The sequence below is a fragment of the Tripterygium wilfordii genome, chromosome 19 (assembly GCF_013401445.1).
Source record: "Tripterygium wilfordii isolate XIE 37 chromosome 19, ASM1340144v1, whole genome shotgun sequence".
Lineage (NCBI taxonomy): Eukaryota > Viridiplantae > Streptophyta > Magnoliopsida > Celastrales > Celastraceae > Tripterygium > Tripterygium wilfordii.
In genome coordinates, this window is record NC_052250.1 from 12,038,923 (window position 1) to 12,064,052 (window position 25,130).

The 25,130-nt window shown below is 40.1% G+C and overlaps 4 protein-coding genes across 6 annotated transcripts; 1 reads left to right on the plus strand and 3 right to left on the minus strand.

Moving 5' to 3' along the window:
* Nucleotides 1-1,095: 1,095 nt before the first annotated feature.
* Nucleotides 1,096-5,353, plus strand: LOC119984988 (glyceraldehyde-3-phosphate dehydrogenase GAPC2, cytosolic). Of its 2 annotated transcripts, XM_038829134.1 has the most exons (12): nucleotides 1,096-1,386; nucleotides 1,494-1,517; nucleotides 1,649-1,749; nucleotides 1,996-2,111; nucleotides 2,230-2,329; nucleotides 2,730-2,876; nucleotides 3,011-3,071; nucleotides 3,183-3,280; nucleotides 3,567-3,709; nucleotides 3,858-3,941; nucleotides 4,171-4,260; nucleotides 5,060-5,353. In XM_038829134.1, the coding sequence occupies exons 1-12, from the start codon at nucleotides 1,383-1,385 to the stop codon at nucleotides 5,103-5,105; spliced, it is 1,014 nt and encodes a 337-aa protein (XP_038685062.1). In that variant the 5' UTR covers nucleotides 1,096-1,382; the 3' UTR covers nucleotides 5,106-5,353. The 2 variants fall into 2 exon arrangements, with proteins under 2 accessions (XP_038685062.1, XP_038685061.1); XM_038829133.1 differs by lacking the exon at nucleotides 1,096-1,386 and having other exon boundaries at nucleotides 1,487-1,517.
* Nucleotides 5,354-6,272: 919 nt separating this feature from the next.
* LOC119984987 (transcription factor GTE10-like) lies at nucleotides 6,273-13,267 on the minus strand. Its single transcript, XM_038829132.1, has 10 exons — nucleotides 11,087-13,267; nucleotides 10,945-10,993; nucleotides 10,657-10,800; nucleotides 7,876-7,949; nucleotides 7,669-7,747; nucleotides 7,490-7,570; nucleotides 7,288-7,403; nucleotides 7,122-7,188; nucleotides 6,895-7,025; nucleotides 6,273-6,807 (listed from the first exon to the last, which is right to left on the minus strand). The coding sequence occupies exons 1-10, from the start codon at nucleotides 12,404-12,406 to the stop codon at nucleotides 6,532-6,534; spliced, it is 2,337 nt and encodes a 778-aa protein (XP_038685060.1). The 5' UTR covers nucleotides 12,407-13,267; the 3' UTR covers nucleotides 6,273-6,531.
* Nucleotides 13,268-14,550: 1,283 nt separating this feature from the next.
* Nucleotides 14,551-16,851, minus strand: LOC119985367 (malate synthase, glyoxysomal). Its single transcript, XM_038829654.1, has 4 exons — nucleotides 16,300-16,851; nucleotides 15,866-16,191; nucleotides 15,445-15,775; nucleotides 14,551-15,302 (listed from the first exon to the last, which is right to left on the minus strand). The coding sequence occupies exons 1-4, from the start codon at nucleotides 16,687-16,689 to the stop codon at nucleotides 14,646-14,648; spliced, it is 1,704 nt and encodes a 567-aa protein (XP_038685582.1). The 5' UTR covers nucleotides 16,690-16,851; the 3' UTR covers nucleotides 14,551-14,645.
* A 1,534-nt stretch (nucleotides 16,852-18,385) lies between these two features.
* On the minus strand, nucleotides 18,386-24,725 carry LOC119985771 (4-coumarate--CoA ligase-like 9). Of its 2 annotated transcripts, none has more exons than XM_038830150.1 (6): nucleotides 23,431-24,725; nucleotides 19,896-20,085; nucleotides 19,305-19,450; nucleotides 19,129-19,196; nucleotides 18,882-18,984; nucleotides 18,386-18,661 (listed from the first exon to the last, which is right to left on the minus strand). In XM_038830150.1, the coding sequence occupies exons 1-6, from the start codon at nucleotides 24,460-24,462 to the stop codon at nucleotides 18,536-18,538; spliced, it is 1,665 nt and encodes a 554-aa protein (XP_038686078.1). In that variant the 5' UTR covers nucleotides 24,463-24,725; the 3' UTR covers nucleotides 18,386-18,535. The 2 variants fall into 2 exon arrangements, with proteins under 2 accessions (XP_038686078.1, XP_038686077.1); XM_038830149.1 differs by lacking the exon at nucleotides 23,431-24,725 and adding an exon at nucleotides 20,907-22,243.
* Between the last annotated feature and the right edge of the window lie 405 nt (nucleotides 24,726-25,130).

Here is a 25,130-nt window from a genome sequence, read left to right on the forward strand (position 1 = left end):
TTGTCAATTTTCCGGTTTTAGGTCGGTTTTTAGCGGTCAAGTGTCTATCAATTAATTCGGTTACGACCGGTTTTAACGTTTTCTTGTTAGGTGAGACCTACCACGTGTACGTGACCATATATGCCAAAAAATACCACTCTCGTAAAGAGTGCAGAATATCCAACTTATCCGCATTGCAGCCACAAACTGATCTACAAGTTTTGTCCAAACTTGGGCCCAGTACTGGATGCCGTCCTATACTCCTATGAGATCATATACCTTTGTGGGTTGTGGCCCATTTTTAGGGCCCACTGTCCACAGCAAGATGGGCTTGGTTGGGCTTACAGTAGCACAGCTATGAAGAGGCTTCACAGAGAACTGATTCCTCTCCTTCCTTCCTTTCTCCTTTCTCCTTTCTTTATTGTTGATAAACTGATTCCTCTCCTGCAGTTAAAAAAACATAGTAACACGTGGATGCACAAAAACAGAAAATCCACACATCAACTCTATTGTCGAGAGGGCTGATGCATCGAAAAGCCTCGGTAAATCCTGCAAGAATAAAGGGAGATGGCTGTCCTTCGTGACCTGAGACACTACAATATCAAACTTTGGGAGGTCTAATAACATTTGATTGCAAATTGTCACACGTACCTTAGGTCGATCTTAGCCTCCTTTATATAAGGGGTCGATAAGTGATTAGTTAAAACCTTTCCTTGGCAATTGATATCATTGTTCTTAGAGTGTCGTGTTGTGATAGGATCAAATGTTTGATTCTAATTTCCTGGTCTCCTTGGAGGTTAGCTTAACTGTAATTGAGATTTTCTTTTTAAGTGCTAAGAATTATCCCTTCCCTAGCCCCTGTATTTATCTTGATTTTCTGGCTTCTTATTTTTCTCATCCACACAACCAACCCAATAAGTCAAATTTCTGTCAAAAACCGGGAAAAAATAAATAAATTTAACCCCTTATCCGCTGTTTAGCGCGGAATTCTGGTGAAGGTTTGGGATGATTTCATGATCCTTCTCGAAGGTTGAAACATTATTCAAAGAGAAGCCACTTGTCCGAACCAGAGCCATCTGTCACCCTCAACTCGGCTTGCTGTCCCAAAAACGTGGCATGGCCAAGTTGGCCATTCAACAGTTCACTAACTTTTTTCTCCGTTTGCGATTGCGATAAGGAGAGAAAAGCAGAGTTCCTAGAGAATCCCACTAGACTTTCCGCTGTTGACAACGATCGTACTCCACGAACCAATCGCTAATACAACCGGTTTTCCCGGTCTCCGGTTACTTTCGGCATATCAGAACTCCATTTTAGCTCTCTCCAAACCACCACTCTCCACCTAACTCTATCTGCAACTCCCTCTTACACTGTAATTCGTCGCCTAGCTCTCAATCTCTGCAATCATGGGTAAGGATACCGTTCCTTGCGATTTTTGTTATAATTTTCTTGTTTTGTCTGGGGATCTATATTGATTTGGTGTGTTTTTCTTCTGCACTTGCTGTTTTATATGACAGGGAAGATCAAGATCGGAATAAACGGTAATATATCTGAACTTCGTATACTTGAATGAGTATTTTACTTCGATTTTATCTGCAAGATTGATTTGGAAATCCCTGCTTTGTTTTCCGTTCATGGAAACTTTAAATATGTGGAAATTGAAATATACTAGGGTTTGGAAGGATCGGAAGGTTGGTGGCGAGAGTTGCTCTCCAGAGAGACGATGTTGAGCTTGTCGCTGTTAACGATCCCTTTATCACTACCGAATACATGGTAATTTGTGCGATATTTTCTAATTGAACCGCTTCTCTGTATCTTTATTTCCATAAATTTTCATCAGGAGATACTCTGATTTCCTATGTTTTTCTATTACCATTTGCACGAATGTTTACTATGTAAAATTACCAATATAAACTTTGTGAGATTGGGATTTCTATCTATGGAGGCAATGATTGCTTGTGTCAAACTTATCAATAAGGGGTGTTGTTAACTGGACGTGTGATGTGTTTTTGGACTCAGACTTACATGTTCAAGTACGATAGTGTTCACGGTAAATGGAAGCACCATGAGATCAAGGTGAAGGATTCTAATACGCTTCTTTTTGGTGAGAAGCCCGTGACAGTTCATGGAATTAGGTGTGTGTTATGTTCAAAGCTGTTCTACTATGTTTTTCATTTTATTAGAGGGGTTTATATGCGGTGGAGAATAAATGTAGTTTGGTGGTTTGATCTGACTGGATGTGTGTAACTTCAGGAACCCAGACGAGATCCCATGGGCTGAGTCGGGAGCAGAGTTCATTGTGGAGTCAACTGGAGTGTTCACGGACAAGGACAAAGCTGCTGCCCATTTGAAGGTAAGTAAAATCATGTAGGTTTTTAGAGTGCATAATCTTCTCATCTGCTTGTCTGCTTGTGTGAAGCTACTAATATCTGTCATTCATTTCACGCTTTAGATATGCACACATGCATGTACATTCTAAGTCTCTAATTGATGACTATTTGGATGACTTAGTTATTGGTAGATGTTACATCAGTCATAGTTAGACACCAGATTCATTGTTTTGGTATAAGTGTTAAGTGATATCTCTGTAGTTGCCAAAAAATGGATGTTGTGGCGTTGTGCTGATCCTGTGTCTCTCAGTTGCGTAAAACATGTTGTTACCATGGTATTTAACATGGAGCTGTTTATATCTCTAGCTTTCATGCGATGATTTTTTCTATCTTTTGAAGGGGTTTTGGTTGATTGATTAATAGGGTGGTGCTAAGAAAGTCGTCATATCGGCACCGAGCAAGGATGCTCCAATGTTTGTTGTGGGTGTCAATGAGGAGGAGTACAAGCCAGAACTTAACATTGTATCCAATGCAAGCTGCACTACCAACTGCCTAGCACCCTTGGCAAAGGTGCATTTTTCTTCATGGATATTTTTGTACTTGGTAACATATATATTCCAGAATGGTATATCCGTAATACTTTACGTAACTATTGCCTTAGCTTAATACAAGTTTCTGTAAGCCTTACTTGCATCTTAATGCAGGTTATTAATGATAGATTTGGTATTGTGGAGGGTCTTATGACAACTGTTCATTCCATCACTGGTATGACTTCTATTTGTTTCCTTTAGTTCTAGGTTTCTAGGCCAGCATGTTGTTGATATTGTTATGATGTTATCTCTTGTTTACTTTGATCCTTGTCCAACGTTGTACCAGCCACCCAAAAAACTGTTGATGGGCCATCTTCAAAGGATTGGAGAGGTGGAAGAGCTGCTTCATTTAACATTATCCCTAGCAGTACTGGAGCTGCCAAGGTAAGTACATAAATAAGCCCTTGTTGTAATGACAGTCCAATTTACATTTTAGTTTGCTCCATTTGCTGCTTATTGAGATGGCGCTATTTCAGGATGTTATGTGGTTGAAACAGTTTAGGTTCTGTGCTCGCTCCCCCTCTCTTAAATTTTTTCTTCAACACTGTCACAGTGTATTTAGATATATATTCCGGTACTCTTGTTTATGGTGCAGACGCCTTATATACTGTTTCATTGTGCCCCCTCCAATGTCCAACTTATTCATCTTTGTTTTAATTCCTGTTTCTAGGCTGTAGGGAAGGTTCTTCCTGATTTGAATGGAAAGTTAACAGGAATGGCTTTTCGTGTTCCCACTATTGATGTCTCGGTGGTTGACCTCACAGTGAGGCTGGAGAAGGCGGCAAGTTATGAGCAAATTAAATCCGCTATCAAGTAAGGATGCTTTGTAGTTCACATTTATGTTTGATGATTTGTGCTATGAATTTTGAAACGAGACGCATAAAGTAGTGGTTGAACTGAAATCATCATGTTTTAAAGCTGAGCTGGGTTGGTTGAACGTATCTATGCTGTATAAAAACAGGGAGGAGTCCGAGGGGAAGATGAAGGGGATATTGGGATATACAGAGGAGGATTTGGTTTCCTCAGACTTTATCGGTGACAGCAGGTAGAGATAATGCATGCTTTGCATTATTCTTTAAAGTCTTTTTTTATTAAGTGTGATTTACTGAAGCATTGGACTTAGAATTTTGTTTAGCCAAGTGCTTATGCCGTTAACTCTTTGGTCCTGCGGCATTTATGATCTCTTTACTTGTGGGCACATGCACACACAAGCGGTTGTATGCGTCAGCACAATCTGGAAAGATTCTCCTGAAAATTATTACATTATTTTCTAGGTCAAGTATATTTGATGCCAAGGCTGGAATTGCTTTGAATGATAAGTTTGTGAAGCTGGTTGCATGGTACGACAATGAGTGGGGTTACAGGTAATTTTCATCTTACTTTTAATTAGTTGCACATAGGTTTGTGTAGTCGCATTTGATGTCTCCTTTCTGTGGTCTACACTACGTTGATGTACATATATGACTCGCTCAAACCACAAATGATTGCTTAGGTGATAGGACAAATAAATAAATATGAGAGATAGAATGCTTGGTTCATTATTTTCCCCTCTCTAGGTTTAAGAAGTTCACGAGGGCCTGGCTATTTGCTCATCCATGTATGGTTGCAATATTGTCAAGGACATTGACATTACTTGCAAGTTGGTACATTTTCCGCGACCAAAATATGTATCTGTCCTCAAGAGCAGGGTAGCGAGTAGCTGACCAACACTATAAATCGCTGGTGCTCCTCTTCTTGGATAAATAATCATCTCTCTCTGATAGTCTCGTTTTGAATTTATTGGGGAGACAGCGATGATGTTTCCCCATCCTTTTCTGGCACAACTTGTATGATCCCTCACATTGGTGCGTAAAATTCATTTCTTGGGTGGTTAGCTGTGATGCTACTGTTATCCTGCTCTTTAGGGAGGAAACGAGATAGGAAGAAAATTTAAAAAAAGGCTGGAGGGGCATGTCCTGTGGATCGGGGCCTTGGAATTTTAAGGCGTGTTTATTCATATGACTTCTATTACTATCCTAGTTTAAATAAGCACTAACCAAACAAGTGTGTAGTAGGATGCCATCTAACTGGTTTTGTTATCTTGATTGCACGATATACATCACTTCCAGTCATTTCCTCTTGTATGTTCTGATTTTCCTTTTTCTTTTTAAATGGTTTTCACAGCACGCGTGTGGTTGACTTGATTGTCCATATGGCAAAGACTCATTAAGTTGGCGGGGATGGCGGCTAGAATGGATGGATTCCTAGAGGCCTCATGTCAATGTCCATTCCAGGTGGTGTTCAGTTTCTGTTAGTAGTGGAGGATGTAAGTTTGAAATAAAGGTGTTTTTGGGAGTCTTGGAGCATTTGCTATCCGCAGTTGTTTAGTTTCCATTTCTGTCGTAGAGGAAGCTATACTTTCCTCTAGATGAGCAAACTATTTTCATGTGTTGGGAGAAATAATGTGTGTTGCAGTCTCGTTTTTCCTGTTCTTTTTTCTTTTATGTAATTGTGTTGTATTAAGTTCCAATTATGGTTAAAAATATAGCGGGAAGTCGCATATACTACGAGCTATGATGGATCATGAGATCCGATGCTCGTTCCTCGAGCATGAGCAGTATTTTTGATATCAATCGAGAGGGATGGAATTCCTCTTTTCGTGTAGTAACATGAGTTTGAAGAACTCTGATTTCTTCCCTCGAGTCTATCGATCGAACAGTTTGAGAAGTAGGACAGTTACTATTGTTCTGGAGAAAATATATGTAAACCAATACCATTGTAGAAATTTGGCATCACTACTACCTGCTCATTTTCCTTCTACGAAGCTTTTGGAGCTGAAGAGGTTTTATGTTCATCTTAGAGCATCCACAATGATACTAATTTGGTAATTTGGAGTGCTTGAGACGATACTTTCATGATAAATCTTCTTGATAAATCCTGTGCCAGATGTCCCTAGTGGATTTTATCAAGTGCTAGATGCCCAAAGTGGAAACATTTTGGCACTCCAAAACATCTGCCTGACCTGGAAAATTGTAGTCACTCCATATTATGAATAGTGAAGATTGTACTGCCCTGGTTGCAGTGGGAGAAAGTTTGTTGTATTCATACGTCGTCTTTATTTATATTTTAGGCTGTTTTTTGACATTTTACAGCAGGCAATCCCCATAGCAGATTGAAGTAAGCATTCTACCAGCAGCCATGGGAGTTCGGAGCCCAGGAGTTAATTATGGCCTTGTGAATACTGTAGATGGGCTCTAGCAAGTCTCCTAAGAGTCTCGAATTTATCAGAACCAGCTTTCATCCGGCGTTGCAAAAAGGTTGCATGCACTAGGATGTGGATCGCAATCGTCAAAGCGATGACCAGTTTCTATATGAAAGATACGAGGCAATAACAGAGGATCCATTCAAGTGGTCTCATGCTTTGTAACCAAATGTTCTTTTAAATATAGAAAACTAGCTTTAAATATAGAAACAACTTCAGAATATAATCAACAATGCATCACAACATATTTTGATCAGCATATGGGATGCACACGCTTCATCACTTGGGAGACATTAGCATTGTGACTCAGGAGCTGAAAACCAAGGAAACAATGTATCACCATTTCCGCTCCGCTCGTACTCCTTAACTGATGTTCAAACTGGCAAAACGCCAATCAATCAATTTCTCCATCCTCTACATCATTCACAGAACGAGGAAGGCTTGGGGGTGGTTCAACCACTTCCTCCTCTTCCTCTTCATCCTTCATGTATAATCCAAGTTGCTCCAAGGGGTTACTGCCTTGAAGTTTGAAACTGCCAAACTCGTTTTGAGAAAGCTCCGGGCTCATCTCATCAATGAAACTTGTTAAATCCTCTCCATGTGAAGCCCTGAGCATTTCTAGATCTTCCATGAACTGACTGTTTTCATTGATATCCACGGTCTTTTCCATCTGCATATACCAGAAATTTGCTAATTTGCTGTTTGCATATCTGAGATGTGCTTTGCCAATGGCTTCACCCAAAACATATTTTCTTACCTTCTGCAGAGCCTGGCGTGCCGCTTCTCTCTCCATTTCCCTCTTCCTTTTGGCTTCAGCTGCAGCTTCCACTTCAGCTTTCCTTTGAGCCTCTTCAGCTGCCCGGGCCTCAGCTTGAAGTCTAGCTTTTTCTGGCAAATGGTCAAAGACGGAAAATTCAGAAAAAAACTTCACGTAATGCCATGAAGCTTTAAACTCTTAATAGAAACATTGTCTGGTTCCAAAACCTTCTTTTTGCCGCCGCTCAAGTTCTTCTCTCTCAATCTGCAATTTCTCAGGATCCTGCTTATCCCCCTGAACTCAAACATCGTAAATGATGACAATTCTATGATGTCCACAAGTATTTTCACACATTAAGGCAACCTGAATAACATTTCCCACATAGAAACCAACCTTTTCAAGTGCCTTTTCTCGTGCCTTAAGTATTACGTCAGCAAAACGGTTCCTCAATAATGCTGCACGATAGAGCTTTTCGGGGGAGACTCGTCTCTCAGATGGAGGACTATCCCCTATAATATTACAGCATGATAGATGAGATAGCGACACTAAAGAAAGAGCGACACAATCTTCTCAATGATTATGCTTATTAGCTTACCCTCTTGGAGGCTATATGGCACAGCAGTAACTGGTTTCTCTTGGGAATGCACATCAACTTCACCCAATCCATTCACAGGTTCTGCACGAGGAAAACAAAATGTAGGATAACTTTGGCTAAATCTTAAAGAACAAACACAGCACACATGTATGGCATATACAAAGTATGCAAAAACTCACTACTACTTCCATCTTCTGCGTCAACAGCATTACTTCTGCTTTGCTCCAGATCTGCTGTAGTTGTCATGTTCTCCTTTTCCTACCATTTGGGAAAAGAAAAAGAAAATGACAACTCAGAGAGGCAGTAACACGAAATATGTGTAAACTGTGACAACAGAATTAATTAGACATTTAGACTTATAAGAGAGTAGAGACATCACGCCATACATTACTCGCAATAACAGGAATCGTATTCTTGGCTATATCCGATTTGCTATCTGGTGAACTGCCAGAATCCGAATCTGAAAAGGAAAGTTATGACAAAAAAGGTACAAGTCAGATCACAACATTCAACTCGATTATACTACTGTAATTCCACAAGCAGGCTCTTCCTCCAGCAAAAAAGACAACTTTTAATAGTCTCGAAAATGTATGAAATATGAAACTTCAGCAACAGTGGTGGCAATATCTGGGAAGAGAAGATGTACAGCCTCACCCTCACATTCGAAGAGGCTGTTTTTGTTGTTTAACCTTTGACCCCTAAGTTGCGATGAAGCACCTACCACTAGGCCAAGGTTCACACTAACAAGACACAACACCAAGTGCACCACATCAGTGGCAGAGTTTGGCTAGCTACTGTAAAACTATGGCTAATGGATATTGCAAAAATTTCTTTCGAGGCATTAGTTTAGGCGTGCCTAACCCTAGGTCGTCATGAGTTTTTGTTAGTATTTCGATCTTTTTACTGCTTTGTAATTTTTATTTTGCTTCCTGTATCATTGGACTGCATTCCTTACACACCCTCTTAATAAAGTTTCTTTCGCGTTCAGGGTGAAAAAAAAAATGAACAGGTAACACCTAGATTGCAATCAAACTTCTTAACCACAGAGCCACAGTTTACAATTTGTCAAGAAAATGTAGGAGAAAAAAAGAAAGATAAAGGGAGGTGGTTTAGGGGTGTGGGTGGGCTGAGTGAGAAGGGGAGGTGGGGATGGCCGATGGGAGGCATCATGCTACATTCGTGCTCAAGTGGCACGGGGACGCAATGAGTTAAACTACATTTATTCCTGAATTTGTAACTGGAAGTTGGGTAATATAGACTAGCAATAAATGCAAGCGGCAAAGACTACAAACTCAAAAGAAATCAGCCAACAAATGAGTGACGTATGACCATAAAAATCTGTACTCTTCACCAAATATAATCTAAAGCAACTACTTAGGACGGATGGAGGAGCCAACAAAGAGATAATGGTCAGCACTCTTGGTGACGAAAAAACACTTATAGATCCAATAGAGAACCAAATTCAGTCAAACGGGGTATGAAGATTCAAAAGCTTCAGAAGTTGCCTTAAATTTTCAGAAGTCTCATGTTATGGCTGATAATTTGGAGATGGAGTTAAATGCTTGGTCTTACCTACATGCCACCAAAATGAGGAGGAAAGTAGCTTTGGCATCTTTAGTAACTTGTTGGAGTATTTGGATAGAGAGAAACAACAGAGTTTTTCTATGGTATTAGCTCAGCACTAACAAAAATGCATTTTTCAGAAGACAGAGAAATTTGAAACACCTGAAACCCGTGATGAACCATTTCCAATAAAGAAAATTTTCAGTACAGTAAGATTCCAATGTTTCCAACCGTTTTTCAATAGTTGGCATCATGAATCAGATAATAATTTGATCAAAAAATAAATGGAAGTGACAATATTCCTTAATAGGGATTGATCTTTTAACACCAGAGCTCCCTAATGCTTCAACAATTATCTCATACAAAAATCTTCCTACGTAAAATATAAACTCAGCCATATTAAGTCATTCTAAATTCAGCACTCTCACATTTGTAAACACATTTCATGAAAGAGAGCAGCTTCTAAACACAAACAGAGAAAATTAATTGAACCCAAACAAGTGAGTCAATAGCATAGCTAGGAAGCAACTCCGAAGCAATTGCTGTGGAGACAAATAACAACACCTAAGAATCTTGAGAAAATTAAAGAAAGGCAAGATTAAGCGAACCACCCAAGATTGCAAGAAAAATTTTGCATTCAACAAGGGAAGAAGATTTTGTTAGTAACTATTCACAAAGACTAGCCTAAAATATTGAAGTTATCCATCATATGAAAGTACTACATCAGGGCATGCATCGTGCAATAACTCATTTAATACTGATGCACAACAGATTTAGCAAAACTGCCCCACTACTGTTTTGACTGATTTAGGGTTTGACAAAATTTGGGGTTGCTGCAAATTTAGGTTCCCAGACTGGAAAGCAAATTTGGCATGCAGGAGAAGATATAATTTTTGTGGGGATACAGCTGTGAAATGGCCAGAAAACATGGGAGATTAATGGGGAATGCAAGGAATGGGGTCAGATGAAAGTTGGAGGTAGAAGATATAGGAAAAGTGAAGGTTGCCGGATGTGAAATTGCTTGAAGCAGTACCCGAGAATACTGTAACAAGATAGAAAAAGGAGGGAGAGAATAATTTTGAATGCAGAAGAAAATTTATTGAAAGCCACCAAGGAGGTGAAACCCAAAGAGAAAGAAGGAAAAGAGAAATCACAAAGCCTGCCAAAGAAAACCATTAAGTGCCCACCAAGCCAATTGTGTCTACAAAGTTGATATAGATTCTAGAAAGCAGAAACCTGCTAGTAGAGAGCAGGTTGTGTATACAAAAATCTACATCAGTTTCCTTTTCATTGAAAGTTCATTTGTTCCTTTCCAACCAAATTAGCCAACATGTAAATCAATAAGGCTGCAGTCTATAACCAACTAAAGCTTTAAAAAGAATCAATACTCATCAACAAAATAGGACTAGACAAAGACCTAACATGAATAATGAATCTCAGGAAATATGGAATTACAAATTTATGATAAACCCAAAAATTAGAAAAGTTGACCTTAAGAAAAAATGTAAGCTTCCCATTCTGCATCATATATACTCCAATCCTCAAACTAAACAATAACAAATCAACAGCAATGAAGCAAGTGAAAAGAGAAAAGAACCACAAACCACTAGATGAAGAATCTGATTCACTATTGGAGCTACTTGGGCTACTGCGTTTAATGTTCCTACTGGGTCCATCTTTCTCTATCTCTACGGAAGGATAGTTTGACATGGGAGCGTCATCCCCACCAACAATATCTACATCTTCCTCTGCAGGATCATTGCATAAAGCCATACATATGTGAGTTTCCAGGACATGTACTAATAGAAGTTCAGAAATGAATAGGTATAACACTGCAAAATACAAACATTGCCCAACATTACAAAATGAACAAAGTTAGATGCAAAAGATACCTTTGAATGGTTGCCTCAATGTATTGCCCATTCCAGACTCATGGACAAGCTGCAGTACAAAAGCCAATTTAGAAGCAAATACATCAGGAACTGTTTAGAGTTTACCACCAGAGTCAAAGAAGGTTATAAGAGAGATAAAGACCTCCACTTGACATGGTTCGGCTTTTGCCTCTGATTTCCGCTTCTCCAACAAATGGTCATTTAAAAGCTTCCGTAATGTAAACAATGTATCATCATTGAGAGCATCAAGATCAATCTCGATTTCGTCCTCATCATTCTGGCATTCATTAAAACTATGCTCCTTTAGAAAGACAATGATGCTTTCAGGTAGTTCTGACAACAGAGCCTCCAACTCTATGCTCAGATTGTGCTTCGCCTCATCAGTCATAATCCGACCAACAGGCTCAGCCCTGACCTCATTGTCAGTTGGTCTGTCTTTCTTCTTTTTTGAGGGTAGAATTCCTTTCATGGTTTCATTTTCCATATGAACATATGCCCGCGAAGGAACTGAGGGCACATCAGTAGCTGATGGAAGTTTCTTCTCTATAGCTTTCCATCTCATTTCAAATTGTTTACGGAGTGTGTCAGCCATAATGTGGACATCGTTTCCAGAAGGATTGTACGTCATGGCATTAGAGAAAGTAAGCCGCACATCGTCAGCAAAACCCAAAGGACTTGAATATTCACCTGCACTGATCTTGCTCTTGATTGTGCCCAAGTCCATCGGATGCTTAATGATATTGAAATAATCTGGAATGTTTAATGTGACCACATCAACTGGGGTATTGAAAACCCAACCAAATTGATGTGACATCAAACGATTAAGTAAGCTCTCACATTGCTTCATCAACACTGCATTTGAATTATTCACTCCTACAGCAGGCTTAACTGACTCAAAACGTCCAGAGGTACTCTTCTTTACATGAGCCCCATTACGACTAGGGGGTGCACAATTTTTTCCATGTGGGACCAATATCTCACTTGGCCTATGAGCATTTTCTAACGAAGGCCTCTTTTGTCCATCACTGCAACTCCGAATATCACTTGAGGCCGAGAGTACAGCAGTATTTGAATTATAAGAAACAACTCTACTCTGCAGGACTCGTATTTTTTCAAGTTCCATTTTCAAGCTCAATTGCAAATCCTTTCTCTCAAATCGTGACATCTTTGATAATGACAAAACTTGCAAGGGGACACCGAAATTCTCATGCCCATCTGAATTCAAACTAATGCATTTCCTTTTGAGAGCAAAAGAATCCTCGGATGCAGTCATCTCAGTGTCAATATGTCCGGAGCTCCCCAGTCCCTCTGATTCAGCCATTGTCTCAACAGCATGCCTGTTATCAGGAACAAAACCAGAGGAATGTCCCTTAGAATACTTGCGTGATTTACCCATCTCTGGAAGCAAATAGTTCTTTGATTCCTTTTGACCAGTAAACTCTATGGGAATTGAAGGTGCCATAAGATTAACTTCCAGTAACTGCACATATCAACATTGGCAATAAGTTTTGTCCAATAAATCAATATTAACATAACAATATCCCAACATATACGAATTCATGCCAATATCTTAAGGCAGGTGCCCTAGAGAGCTTGGATCAAAGGTCCTACAACAGCCATTTCTCTCAAATCCTTCCACGAACTAGGTAAAGATCCGTACTTAACCAGTACCTGTAGTTACTTGGTCCAACTCAATAATTGCTATTCAATACTAAACTGACATCTATTATTTCACAGAGGTAACAATGTCCTGGGTTCTCCAGAAGTAGTAGTGCCAATATTCACAATTTCTTAACTCTGTGACACAAATTCCTTGGATAGGCCAGACGAAGAGCACAGGATTGGATTCAATTGAAAGAATGAAGGCTTAAATCCTGAATAACACTTTCAAGTCCTTTAACTCTTTGCGCCATAAAATATGAACTATGAACCCTAAAGGAAACACTCCCTCTTCACGTTCCACGAAAGAAAACTCTGACCCTCCGTCCCTCCGACTATAATCGAAAACAGAACTCTCACAAGGAGGAAATAAATAATTGAATCAATTTGAAGAATCAGATGTAGCATACAGGAGAGAATCCAGAACCCCCGGAAACGAGAACACTAGATTGAATCAGTGGACGAAAATAAATGCAGCAATGAGAACATTTACTAACTTTCCAATTGAGAAAATAAAACCCTAATCGAAATGCTTCACAAGAATCCAATTCAAAACCTGGATCTCGCGCGCCGAACAGCGGTTTGTAAGAACCCTATACAGAAACCCCTCTTCGCTATTTCTGAACGAGGGAGAGAAACAGAGAGCTGTAGAACGCAAATCCGGAGATCTCTGGACTAATGGGCTCCTCTACTTAAAAGGCCCATGGGCCCGTTGCCACGTAAGAAATCCCAGCCGTTGATAGTGTAGATCGAACGATAATGAGCAGATCTAGATCTAACTGCCGCAATATTTTACCGCGTTTGCTTGCTTGGATCCTAGATTCCTGGTGATTTTTTCGGAATGGGAGGAGCTCTAATTTTTCTCAAAAATCATATTAAGTCATGAAATCATATTAAGTCATGATTTTTTTAAATGATAAATCATAGTTTAGGATTTAGAAATTAGTATTTAGAGTTTAGGATTTAGGGTTTAGTATTTAGAATTTAGAATTTTTTTCCCAAAATATACTATAATCTAACATTATTAAATGATAAATATACTATTGCATTCTGAACTATTAAAATAATATTATTTTTGTATATTGTCTCCTCTCTCTTGCATCCCACCTCTCTCTTAAATAATATAAAATAAATAAAGAAATAAAGAAATAATATTTTAATGAAGTAGATATTATAATTGAGATATTGATGTAAAGATTGTTAAATAGAGACACTGTAAATTGTTAAAAAATGGTGTTTGAGGAGGTAATATAGAAAATCGGTTAAGAGACACTAATGCGAGTGTTCTAATAACACATTTTAATTCATGATTTAAAATAATTTTGGAAGAGAGTTGGATCCGGAATTAAACTGACCAAGCGGTCTGTTTTTTCGATCCAGTTTTTAGTGGAGAAATGTGTTAACTTTTTAAGAAAAAACTGACTAATCGTTTCGATTTTGACAATTTTTTTTAAAAACTCTAGATATAGGTACCCGCCGATCATTATAATTAATGTAATTAGCTCTTTATATACACGCTACCTTTTAATACATTGATTAAATTGAATTTATCAAGAGTGACCAAAAGTTATATTCCCCCATTAACCCTCATGCACTAGTGTTTGACAAAAAAAATCTCACCAACCACAAATGCCTTCCTGTTCTATTTTCTTGACTTGATCAATAGAACCAATGACTCATGGATTTGATCCACAGACTACATATAAAACATTGGATTCATTTCAAGCTGAAGCCCCACTACATGTGGACTTAATCCCAACCATAAACATCGTCAAGTAAAGAATCAATTAACTCTCTTTTCTTTCTTTTCCCTTCCCCAAATCCCTCAATCCAAATACTCTAAAGATTAGCAATATCGACACAAATTAAGTTAGTATTGATGCAATTAGATTGTAATTCACATCCCCATATCCTTGAATAAAGTTGGGATTCGATCAGAAACGTAACTATGAAATCACAAGGCTCATTATTTATTCATCCGGAAAGTTGCAACACAAGATAAACATCGATCCAGCGACAGAAAAAAGAGGAAATGAACTGAGTTAGATCTTAGATGCACCCTTGGGATAGTGAACAACGATGTTATCATAAGCATTCAGAGTCAGAAAATCATCCAGAGTTGGTGCAGTGCATTGCCTAATGAACATCTTACCAGCCTCCTTATACATTCCCTTCTTAAACTTCTCTTTCCCAACCTCCATTTCAATCCTAGCCATCTCTTCTTCCACAACTCTCCCAAACAGTTCCAAGCTCACTTTCACTCCAAGTCCATCTCCATTCAATTCCACTCCATACTTCAGCCACTGCCAGTTCTGAACCCTGCTAATTTCAGCTGTGGCAGCATCCTCCATGAGGTTGTATAGAGGCACTGAGCCTGTTCCAGTTAGCCAAGCTGCCAAGTACTGGATTCCAACCCGGGTGTTCAGGCGAAGACCTTCCAGAGTACGTACCCCCCTCGGCCTCTGCAAGAGGTCTTCTTCAGTTAGGCTTGCAGCATCTTCTCGCTTCATGGTTTGGATTTGGTTTGGGGCATTACCCATATGGTTTGTGAAGACTTCCATACATGCTGGAATTAGTCCTGGGTGCGCTGCCCAAGTCCCATCATGCCCTGCCTTCACCTCTCTCAGCTTGTCCTTCCTAACTAGCTCCATCGCTGCCTCATTCGCATCTGGATTATCGCGAATTGGAATCTGAGCTGCCTGTTTGATAACCAAGTATTAAGCATCTCACATGGTATCAAAGCGTTCAATACTAAACAACATTAGCCATTTAGCCCTAGTGTTCAAAACTCAATGCACTATTCCATGTTAAGGTAACTTTAAGCCCAGAAGAATTACTTACCATACCACCCATGGCATGCACACCACGCCTATGGCAGGTCCTGATGAGGAGATCAGAATAACTCCTCATGAAATGCTGGGTCATCCCAACTAGAACTCTGTCTGGCAATAGCCTATCAGGGTGAGCTTGGAATGTCTTGACATAGCTGAAAATGTAATCCCATCTTCCACAGTTCAAACCAACAGAATGATCCCTCAATTCATAGAGGATTTCATCCATTTGAAACACAGCAGGTAGTGTTTCAATCAGCACAGTTCCTCTGATGCTTCCTCTTTCAATTCCTGCCATCCTCTCTGCCCTCTCAAATACACTGTTCCATATCTTAGCTTCCCTACCAACAGCATCAAACACGAATCTCTAATGATTAGCAAAATTGGCTTTTAGGGTTAACTCATACAAGTGTTCGACAAATTGCTTTTACCTGGAGTGCTCCATTTTGGGGAGATAAAAGAAGGGTCCAAATCCTGCACCTTGTGTTCGACGAAATGCCGCATAGTTATGGAAAAAGTAAAGGCCAAAGTCCACTAGACAACCGGTTGCCGGCTCACCGTCGATGAGAATGTGCTTCTCTGATAGGTGCCATCCTCTCGGGCGAACAAAGAGCTTAGCAATCTGATCACTTAACTTGTAAACTCTGTTCCTTGCCTTATCATGGAAGCTTATAGTTCCATTCACAGCATCCTTCAAGTTAACTTGCCCTCTCACCAAGTTCTCCCAGGTTGGTGACAGTGCATCTTCAAAATCAGCCTATCAAAAACAATAGCAAAATTTGGGATTAGGGATTTCTCTGAAAATTATCCATATACAGAAATTCTTAGAAACCTGCCATTGATGATAATGTAAATTTTGTCATACCATGAAAACCTTAGCTCCGGAATTAAGAGCATTGATGACCATCTTCCTCTCCGTCGGACCAGTAATCTCCACCCTCCGATCAGCAACAGCCAGAGGAACAGGCGCACAGCTCCACTCCGTCTCCCTTACGTTCCTCGTCATTGGATCAAACCCTGGAATCGCCCCCTCATTGTACTTCCTCTTCGCTTCCCTGCGACACTCAATTGCATACTTAATTTCGTTTCTGAATTGTCTCTGCAAGTCTGCAACAAATTGCAAAGCATCCTTAGTAAGAATCTTCGCAAACTCCTCATCGTATCGACCGCGAATGTCCACTCCTTCCGGCACATCATAGACACCGACCTTCTTCACACCCTGTTCTGGATAACCGTAAGTCTCCATTCCCACCATTGTTGGCTATCTTCAATCTTAGGCGGCAATTGTTGGAATATGCGTGATCAGTGTGAAGGAAGAATGCGAATATATACAAGGCAAGTGGATAACAACGCATGGTATTATCGTTATGGCGACTGGCTTTACGTGCGTAACAGAGATCAAACATGACGCAGTGGATTGGAGAAGATAGAATTGAATAATTGATTACTTGAATTCTGTGTCCGCCTCGGGACGCGCGGTTTATCGAGATATGGTATATGTTTGGCAGTGTGTTTCAACTGCGTTTAATTGCACCGCACCTCACAACACCACAGTTTTTTGTGACACGCCAAACAACTTTTGCGTTCCAACTCATCTCACAGCACCACAGTTTTTTACCTCACCACACCTCACAGCACTCCCAAACGCTTACAATATATGTTGAATTGTCCTAGGTAATCAAATTAGGTCGATTATTTTATTTTAGATTAATGTACAAGGTAAACGTTAAGTGATTTTATATTAATATTATTAATCATCTAATATAATCGTAATTTAGATACGCCAAACACACCTCACAGTACCGCACCACAGTTTTTTACCTCACAGCACCTCACCACACCTCACAGCAGTTGACAACACTCCCAAACAAGCCCGTGGTGGGCTGGGCTTCTCAGGAGTTCGGTGCATATGGGCTATGAAACAAACTGGCCCAATGTTTTCTTCATGGCTTATAGGCTTTGACGGTTTGATTCAATCTGGACGGTCCAAACCCACATTCTGAATGGGTTTTTGTGGCAAGAGAGGTACTGTTATTGTGGCCCAACTCATTAATGAGATTTGGATCCGGGTCCTTACTGGGCTTTGCAGGGTTGTAAAAACGTAAAAGCAAAGGCCCAAGGAACTAAGATTCCAAATTTAGTAAGGGCATAAGAATCGACAACCCCCGTTGTTGATGAGCCCTTGTTGCGACAGAATCTAGGTTTCTTTGAACAATGTGATATCTCACACCCTGGGTAAATCCTTAATCCTTCTCCCTCTTACTAAGACTACAAAATATTCTTGTGAATTATGGTCAATGCCAGGTATAGAAATAGTGATTTCAAATCCAAAGGTTAATCGTACTCTCTTACTACTCTACATAAGATAAGAGTTTGGTTTTTGAGGGTAATAGTGAAAAAGTTGACAGATAAATCATCGTTATTATCACTCTTCACCTCCTATGACTCTTGGTTCAATTTTTTCGAAGTCATTGGATTCTTTCTCGTTCGAGAATCTCCTCCTTGCTTCCACTCCGTCCCAAAGAGTGGTTAGGCCCAATTCTAGAGTCCCAAATATTCTCCCCATTTTAACTGCCAGTCCATTTTAACTTATGTTCATGGATATTGTGGAGCAAATAACTACACTCTGTATGTACGGTTCTAGAAGATTGACATTTCCCAGACAAAAGAATTTTATCCAAAAACAGTTTATCCGACAATTCAGTTATCCGACTGTTACCGCAGAAGCAGTTACAATGAGAGATTATCAAGGGGCGGTTAAATTGTCTCATAACCGCATCAACTGACAAACCCCAAGGCCTATAAATACATATCGTTTCACATTTGTAAAGCATCATTAACACTCAACTCTAATAAAAGATCAGACTCCGTGGACATAGGCAAATTGCTAAACCACGTAAATTTTGTGTCGTCATTTTCTTAAATCTTTCTACTTTATACGTATTTTTTACTTCAGTGCAAATTGAGCATCGGCAGATATTATTAATATACTTATCAATTGGACTGCATCAACATCTGGTCTCAACAGCAACTAATTAACTTGCCAATACTACCACATGATGTTGATGCATAGCACCCCAATTTACAGTCTGTTTACGGCATCACAATTTCGCCAAACCACCGGAGACAGCAAGATTGACAAGCTCCCTCCGCAAAATCTTTCCTGCTGCAGATTTTGGAATAGAATTCACAAAAGCTACGCGGCGTACTTTCTTATATGGCGCAACCTGCAACACAAAATCAAAAACTATGGCTTAGCAAGGCCAAGAAAAACACATGCTGGATGAGGTATGAAGTGAATAGAAACAGATCAAATTATTAGAACGAAAATTTATGCACATTTGATAAATAGAAAAGGGTGAATGAGCTCTTGAAGGCTTATTTATGAGAAATTTTTGCAACAAAATCCATCTGTTTTGAAACTTTGGTAGGTGTTCCGGAGATTACCAGTTTTGCAACAAAATCTATAACTTGAGCCTCAGTGATGTTGCTCCCGGGTTTCCTCACCACAAAGGCCATGGGAATTTCCCCTGCATCTTCATCAGGGTACCTGACTCCGGAAAATATGATTAGCAGTATACACCAGCAGACACTAACAAAGAAAAATATGAAGATGCTGTCTAAACATAAAGAAGATATTCACCACTTCATCAAAGAACAGAAAAACATAGAGAAGACGGCAAAAGATACGTACGGAACCACAGCTGCATCAGCTATTTCAGAATGTGCTTGAAGTACATGTTCCAACTCAGCTGGAGGAACCTGCAAATCATGGGAAATACGACCGTATGACCATATATTGATAGGAATTACTGCGGCAATAACAGATGGATAGTAGAATCTAATAAGCAAAGATAAGGGTCCAAGCACCTGATATGCCTTGTACTTTATCAACTCCTTTAACCTATCAACTATGTAAAGGAAACCCTCGGAGTCAAAATAACAAAGATCACCAGTCTTTAACCATCCTTCTGAATCCAAGGTTTCAGCGGTGGCTTTTTCATCTCCTATATAACCTGCAACAGAATCATCATTGAACTCATAAAAAAGGAAACAATTAGTGGTTTAATCAGGACAAAATGAAGCCGGTAACACGTCGACGACAAGTAAGACTGAGTCGAAACCCATACGGGTGAAATAAGGCTCCTAACCCCCAGAAGTGAGCAGGCCTATGAAACCAAGAAAACCACAGGGAAATATTCCTAGCTAGTTCGAACTCCCGACCTTAGCGTCATCTGCCTTAAGCCCAAATATATAACCAACTGAGTTATTGCTTGGTGCTCTATGACCTTTCCAATCTAAATGGTATAGCCTATAAGTATTTATAGATTATACATGACATTACAGATTACAGAGGTTGAGAGCCAATCACAAGCCAAGGCAGACCCCTTCATAGTGAGTATAGTAGATAATAATGCTGAATGTTTGCACACACACACAAACAAGTTAAGAAGCTATTACCTTTCATAATCGTGGGGCCTCGGATCCACAGCTCCCCTCTGTGACTAGGGGGTAAGGGCTCTCCAGTTACAGGATCAACTATCTTGGCTTCAATATATTCTGACAGGCGGCCAACAGAACCATGACGAGCAGCTTCGTCAGGCCCCATCATCCTTGATGCCCCTGCTGTGCTCTCAGTTAAACCGTAGCCCTGTGGCAACAATCACAATATCATAAAATGTTGTCCATATATTACAATAATGTGATATATTAGTTTCTACTACCAATTATCAAGAACTCAAATCAGCTTGTTGATATTACAGTCTTTCACAAAAAAAGTTAAGTCACTTTTTTTTTGATAAGCACGGCATATATCAAATATAAGATCAAACAAAAGGGATACAAGTAACAGGGCATCTAAGCGATGGCCTGGAGAAGGACAAACCAAACAGGTAAACTACACTATGAATCACCATCTCACAGCCATAATGCAATGTCAGAACTTCTTCGAAGTCCCTCCTTAGCCAATAGATCTGCCACATCATTACCTTCTCTTAGGATAAGTCACTTTGGGCATTATATTTTACCAAGTATAATGCTTGAGACTCAAAATATGACTCAAAAGGATCACAATTAATGTGAAGTGTTAAATGTTAGGTGAATTCTACGTGTGAGTTTATAATCAATGATTATTTACATGTCACATGGATTTATGAATCTTTTGGGATCAAATTTTGGGTGGACGTAAAAAAGCCACCCAATCTTGTCGGCAACCAACCCCGGGGACCCAATAAGCATCACGCCGTAATAGTATTGCAAAACTTTTGCATTTGTTCCCGACACATCCAATGTTCAATACTTTTACTTCATGTGACGCTCTTCTACAGACCTCTATTATTAAAACGCAGTGAAGGAAGGCAAGTATTAAGAGTAAATTTTAAAAATAGTCCCCAACTTCCAGCAATAAAAAGAGAAAAAAGTTTTACTTTGATTGCCCATTGAAGAAAAGTTTAGAGATTTAGCTTTGATTACCTGCACAATTTCTATGTGTGGGAATTTCTCTTTGAATTTCACTATGATATCCTTTCCAAGGGGGGCACCACCCGACCCGAGCACCTGGAGCGAGCTGAGATCGTACTTTTTAGTCAGCTCCGATTTCACCATCCCCACTATTAGCGGCGGCGACACTGGCATGTATGTCACACGGTAACTTTCAATAGCCCCCAACATCGTCTCGAACTCGAATCTTTCCATAAGCACCAGCGTAATCCCCATCGTACACGACCTCAACATCATTAACAGCCCGTACGCGTGAAACAAAGGAAGCGTGAACAACCACCCCGGATCCGGTTTCGGTGCTCCCTGGTTCGAATCAGCCACTGTTTGGCAATAACCGCCGACAGCCCCGATCAAGTTGCCGTGAGTCAATAATACGGCCTTGACTCGGCCGGTTGTCCCGGACGAGTAGAGAATTGCGGCCGAGTCAGACTGATTCACATCGACTGGTCGAAAATAATTACCGCTTGTATGAGTCAAGAGGGAGAGGAACTCGGGTGAGTCGATAAGGACGGAGCCGCGAGGGAGCGAAGGTAGTTTTTGGACGGTTTTGGAGGTGGCGAATGCGATGACGGGTTTACTGAGTTGGAGTTGGTGAGTCAACTCGGATTTGGAACTGATTGGATTGGCGGGAGAGATTGTGACGCCGATAGAAAAGAGAGACAATAACAGAACCGGAACATGAAGAGAAGTCGGAGCGAGGATTAAAGCGACATCATTTTTAGATAGAGAGTATATCTTCTCAAGTGATTGAGCGAGAGACTGCGTTTGCTGGATGAACTGAGAGAACGTGAGGCTCTGTCCAGTAGCTGAGTTCACCAAAAACGACGTCTTTTCGGCGTTGATGGATGAGTGGCGGAGGAGAGAGAAGGTGTATTCAGCAACTGAGAGAGGCTGATGAATAGGAGGCAGAGGGACTGAAGCTCTAAGGCTATGGTATATCTTTGTCTCTGAACAGTAACCACTGTTTAGATCTGTCGAATTTGTGTTTGTGTTTGTGTTCGACTCTGTTTTAGCCATTTGAGAAGGAACGTAGCAGAAACAGAGCTCTGGTCTGTGGTGACAAAATTAGTTTAGAGAAGGAACAGACGAGGAGTAGATAGACAAGACAACTAATGCTCGAATCTACAAATATGACACACAAGCAACCTGCAAAAAGCAGAGAAGGTGACAGTCGGAAAATCCTTGTACTGGAGTGCCGGCCAAAGAAAACTTCCACGATCAACACTATGCTAAAATCGTAAGAGAAGTGCGCGATGAAGAAATACAACCGTAACCGTCGTGAGTGACGCGACGAGAGGATGTTTGGTGGTGTGCTATCAGTGAAACCGTAGCCTTGTGGCAACAATGACAATATCGCCAAAATATATTTTGGTTCATGTACGATAATGTGATATATTAGTTTCTACTACCAATTATCAAGAACTCAAATCAGCTCTTTCTTCTTTTTTTTTATATTTTTTTTACGGTCTTGTCACATAAACTTAAGCTACTATTGTGGAGTAGCGCCTGCTTTGTCAACCAGGCAAAATAATTGACATAACGACATCAAGTTGAAGTCACATTGGTGCAAACAGGTCACATTCCTCACTCCGATGATCCCGACGACTGAAAGAGATTCGTGACATGGACATGGACATGGACATGGACATGGACGTAGCATAAAATAGTAATGATAATGATTCCAAAAGTTAGTATCTCAGCCGAGTTATATGTACTTGTGCAACAACCTCAATAGTTAGAGTAATTGAGATACCAATAACTGACATTTTTGATCATAAAATATAACAAGAGGAAAAATAAAAAGAAACTCAAAGTCTCAATCTTGTTGACATCCAACCCAGGGGACCCAATGTTCGATACTAGTTTTCCATACAATTCAAGAAACACGAAAACATAATTTGGAGATATAAGATCTTATTTTAAGATTAATTATACTTTGTAGCACCAAAAGATAAGGATCGTCTACAATTTTAACACTTAATTTTTTTTTTTGTTATAATATCATCACCCATTGTTTCAAAATGATACATGTAAAGGAGTCGGTCAGATTTCAATCAATTTCGAGTAGGGGTTATGCTGATGTGACAATGAGTAGAATTTCATTGGTTAATATATTTTGACGTGAAAATAATAAAAAAAATTCTGACCAAGTCCCTAACGACATTGTAAAAAAAAATTTTGAATGTTAAAATTGTAACGACCCCTATTTTTCGATAGAGTTTTCATTGGTCAATATATTCTGGAGTGAAAATAATAAAAAAAATTCTTGATGATTATAAGAAAAAAAATTTTGAGTGCTAAAATTGTAACGATCCCTATTTTTTTGGTGTTACAAAGTATAATTAATCCCTTCTTTTACTACATATGTGAAGCTCTTCTATAGTTCTATAGACCATTATTAAAACTCAGTGAAGGCAGGCAAGTATTAAGAGTAAATTTAAAGAAAAAATCTCAAATTTCAAGCAACAAAAACAGAGAAAAAAGTTTCTTTGATTACCTGTCCAATTGCCACGTGTGGGAATTTCTCTTTGAATTTCTCTATGACATCCTTTCCAAGCGGGGCACCACCCGACCCGAGCTGCTGGAGCGAGCTGAGATTGTACTTTTTAGTCAGCTCCGATTTCACCATCGCCACTACTAGGGGCGGCGACACCGGCATGAATGTTACACGGTACCTTTCAATAGCCCTTAACATTGTCTCGAACTCGAATCTTTCCATAAGCACCAGCGTCATCCCTATCGCAACCGCTCTCAACATCATTAATAGTCCGAACACGTGAAACAAAGGCAGTATCAATAACGACACCGGGTGCGGATCCGGTTCTCCCTGTTCCGAATTAGCCCCTGTTTGGTAAACACCTCCCACAGCTGCGATCAAGTTGCGGTGAGTCAATACTACGGCCTTGACTCGGCCGGTGGTCCCGGACGAGTAGAGAATTGCAGCCGAATCGGACTGATTCACATCGATTGGTCGAAAATAATTCCCGCTTGTATGAGTTAAGAGGGAGAAGAACTCGGGCGAGTCGAGGAGGATGGTGCCGCGAGGGAGCGAGGGGAGTTTTTGGGCGGTTTGGGAGGTAGCGAATGCGATGACGGGTTTACTGAGTTGGAGTTGGCGAGTCAACTCGGATCTGGAACTGATTGGATTGGCGGGAGAGATTGTGACGCCGAGAGAGAAGAGAGAAAAGTAAAGAACCGGAACGTGCACAGAAGAAGGAGCGAGGACGAAAGCGACATCGTTTTTAGACAGAGAGTAAATCTTTTTAAGCGATTGAGCAAGAGACTGCGTTTGTTGGATGAACTGAGAGAACGTGAGGCTCTGTCCTGTAGCGGAGTTCACCAAAAACGACGTCGTGTCGGCGTTGATGGATGATTGGCGGAGGAGAGAAAATGTGTATTCAGCGGTTGAGAGAGGCTGATCAATAGGAGGCAGAGGGACTGAAGTTCTAAGGCTGTGGAATGTTTTTGTCTCTGAACAGTAACCACTGGTTGGATCGATCGAGTTTGTTTTTGACTCTGTTTTAGCCATTTGAGAAGGAAAGTAACAGAAACAGAGCTCTGGTCTGTGGTGAGAAAAGTAGTTGACAGAAGGAACAGAGACAACGTAGACAGACAGATGTTGTTTGTCGTCGTCTGCGTCGTCTTTATCTGTTGGTAGTTTTCAGTTTCTGTACAAGGACGATTTGAATAATTGTGTCTACAGAAGATTCAACGTCGCGAATTAAGACTTTTTCTAAGAGAGCGTATGAATTTTCTCACCACGAAATTGCCGGAAATGCATTTCCACGACCACGAATGCAAGCAGGTAATTGATTGAATCCATTTTTAACAATCTTAAATTAATTAGTATTCCATTTTAAGATGTACGTAATAATATCAGATAAGATATGAACGGGCAAAAGATATGGCGATTGTTTCTGTTCAAGGTAAATTTTACCGAGAAAATGATTTTCTTTTTCCTGTTTAAAGCTTATAATATCTGAAAGTCGTGGCCCGTAAAGGTCGTACGTTTGCATTTTCAAAACCGTTGATGAGGATTCTGGCATTCTTCCAATCCATTGGATTTTCCCAGCCCATTTGTTTACTTGATGGGCAAGCCCATTACTCCGCCTACGAATCGTAGAAGCCCTTGAATCACCCTTATTTGAATAGATGATAGAGTGAATGAGAGTGAATTTTAATTAATTGAGAGGTAAT

Bases quoted from the DNA above. Each gene is read 5' to 3' on its own strand.
- LOC119984988 (XM_038829133.1), top strand. From the start codon at position 1,487: ATGACAGGGAAGATCAAGATCGGAATAAACG. The intron at 1,518-1,648 runs GTAATATATCTG...GAAATATACTAG, and splicing joins GATCAAGATCGGAATAAACG to GGTTTGGAAGGATCGGAAGG. The intron at 3,710-3,857 runs GTAAGGATGCTT...GTATAAAAACAG, and splicing joins CAAATTAAATCCGCTATCAA to GGAGGAGTCCGAGGGGAAGA.
- LOC119984987 (XM_038829132.1), bottom strand. From the start codon at position 12,406: ATGGCACCTTCAATTCCCATAGAGTTTACTGGTCAAAAGGAATCAAAG. The intron at 7,404-7,489 runs GTAAGCTAATAA...GTAATATTATAG, and splicing joins GCCATATAGCCTCCAAGAGG to GGGATAGTCCTCCATCTGAG. The intron at 7,189-7,287 runs GTTGGTTTCTAT...GTTTGAGTTCAG, and splicing joins GAGAAAAGGCACTTGAAAAG to GGGGATAAGCAGGATCCTGA.
- LOC119985367 (XM_038829654.1), bottom strand. From the start codon at position 16,689: ATGGTGGGAATGGAGACTTACGGTTATCCAGAACAGGGTGTGAAGAAG. The intron at 16,192-16,299 runs GTATGACAAAAT...TGTTTTTGATAG, and splicing joins CCGGAGCTAAGGTTTTCATG to GCTGATTTTGAAGATGCACT. The intron at 15,776-15,865 runs GTAAAAGCAATT...TGCTGTTGGTAG, and splicing joins CCCAAAATGGAGCACTCCAG to GGAAGCTAAGATATGGAACA.
- LOC119985771 (XM_038830149.1), bottom strand. From the start codon at position 21,950: ATGGCTAAAACAGAGTCGAACACAAACACAAACACAAATTCGACAGAT. The intron at 19,197-19,304 runs GTGCTTGGACCC...CATGATTTGCAG, and splicing joins TAAAGTACAAGGCATATCAG to GTTCCTCCAGCTGAGTTGGA. The intron at 18,662-18,881 runs GTAATCTCCGGA...TTTGTGTTGCAG, and splicing joins TAGATTTTGTTGCAAAACTG to GTTGCGCCATATAAGAAAGT.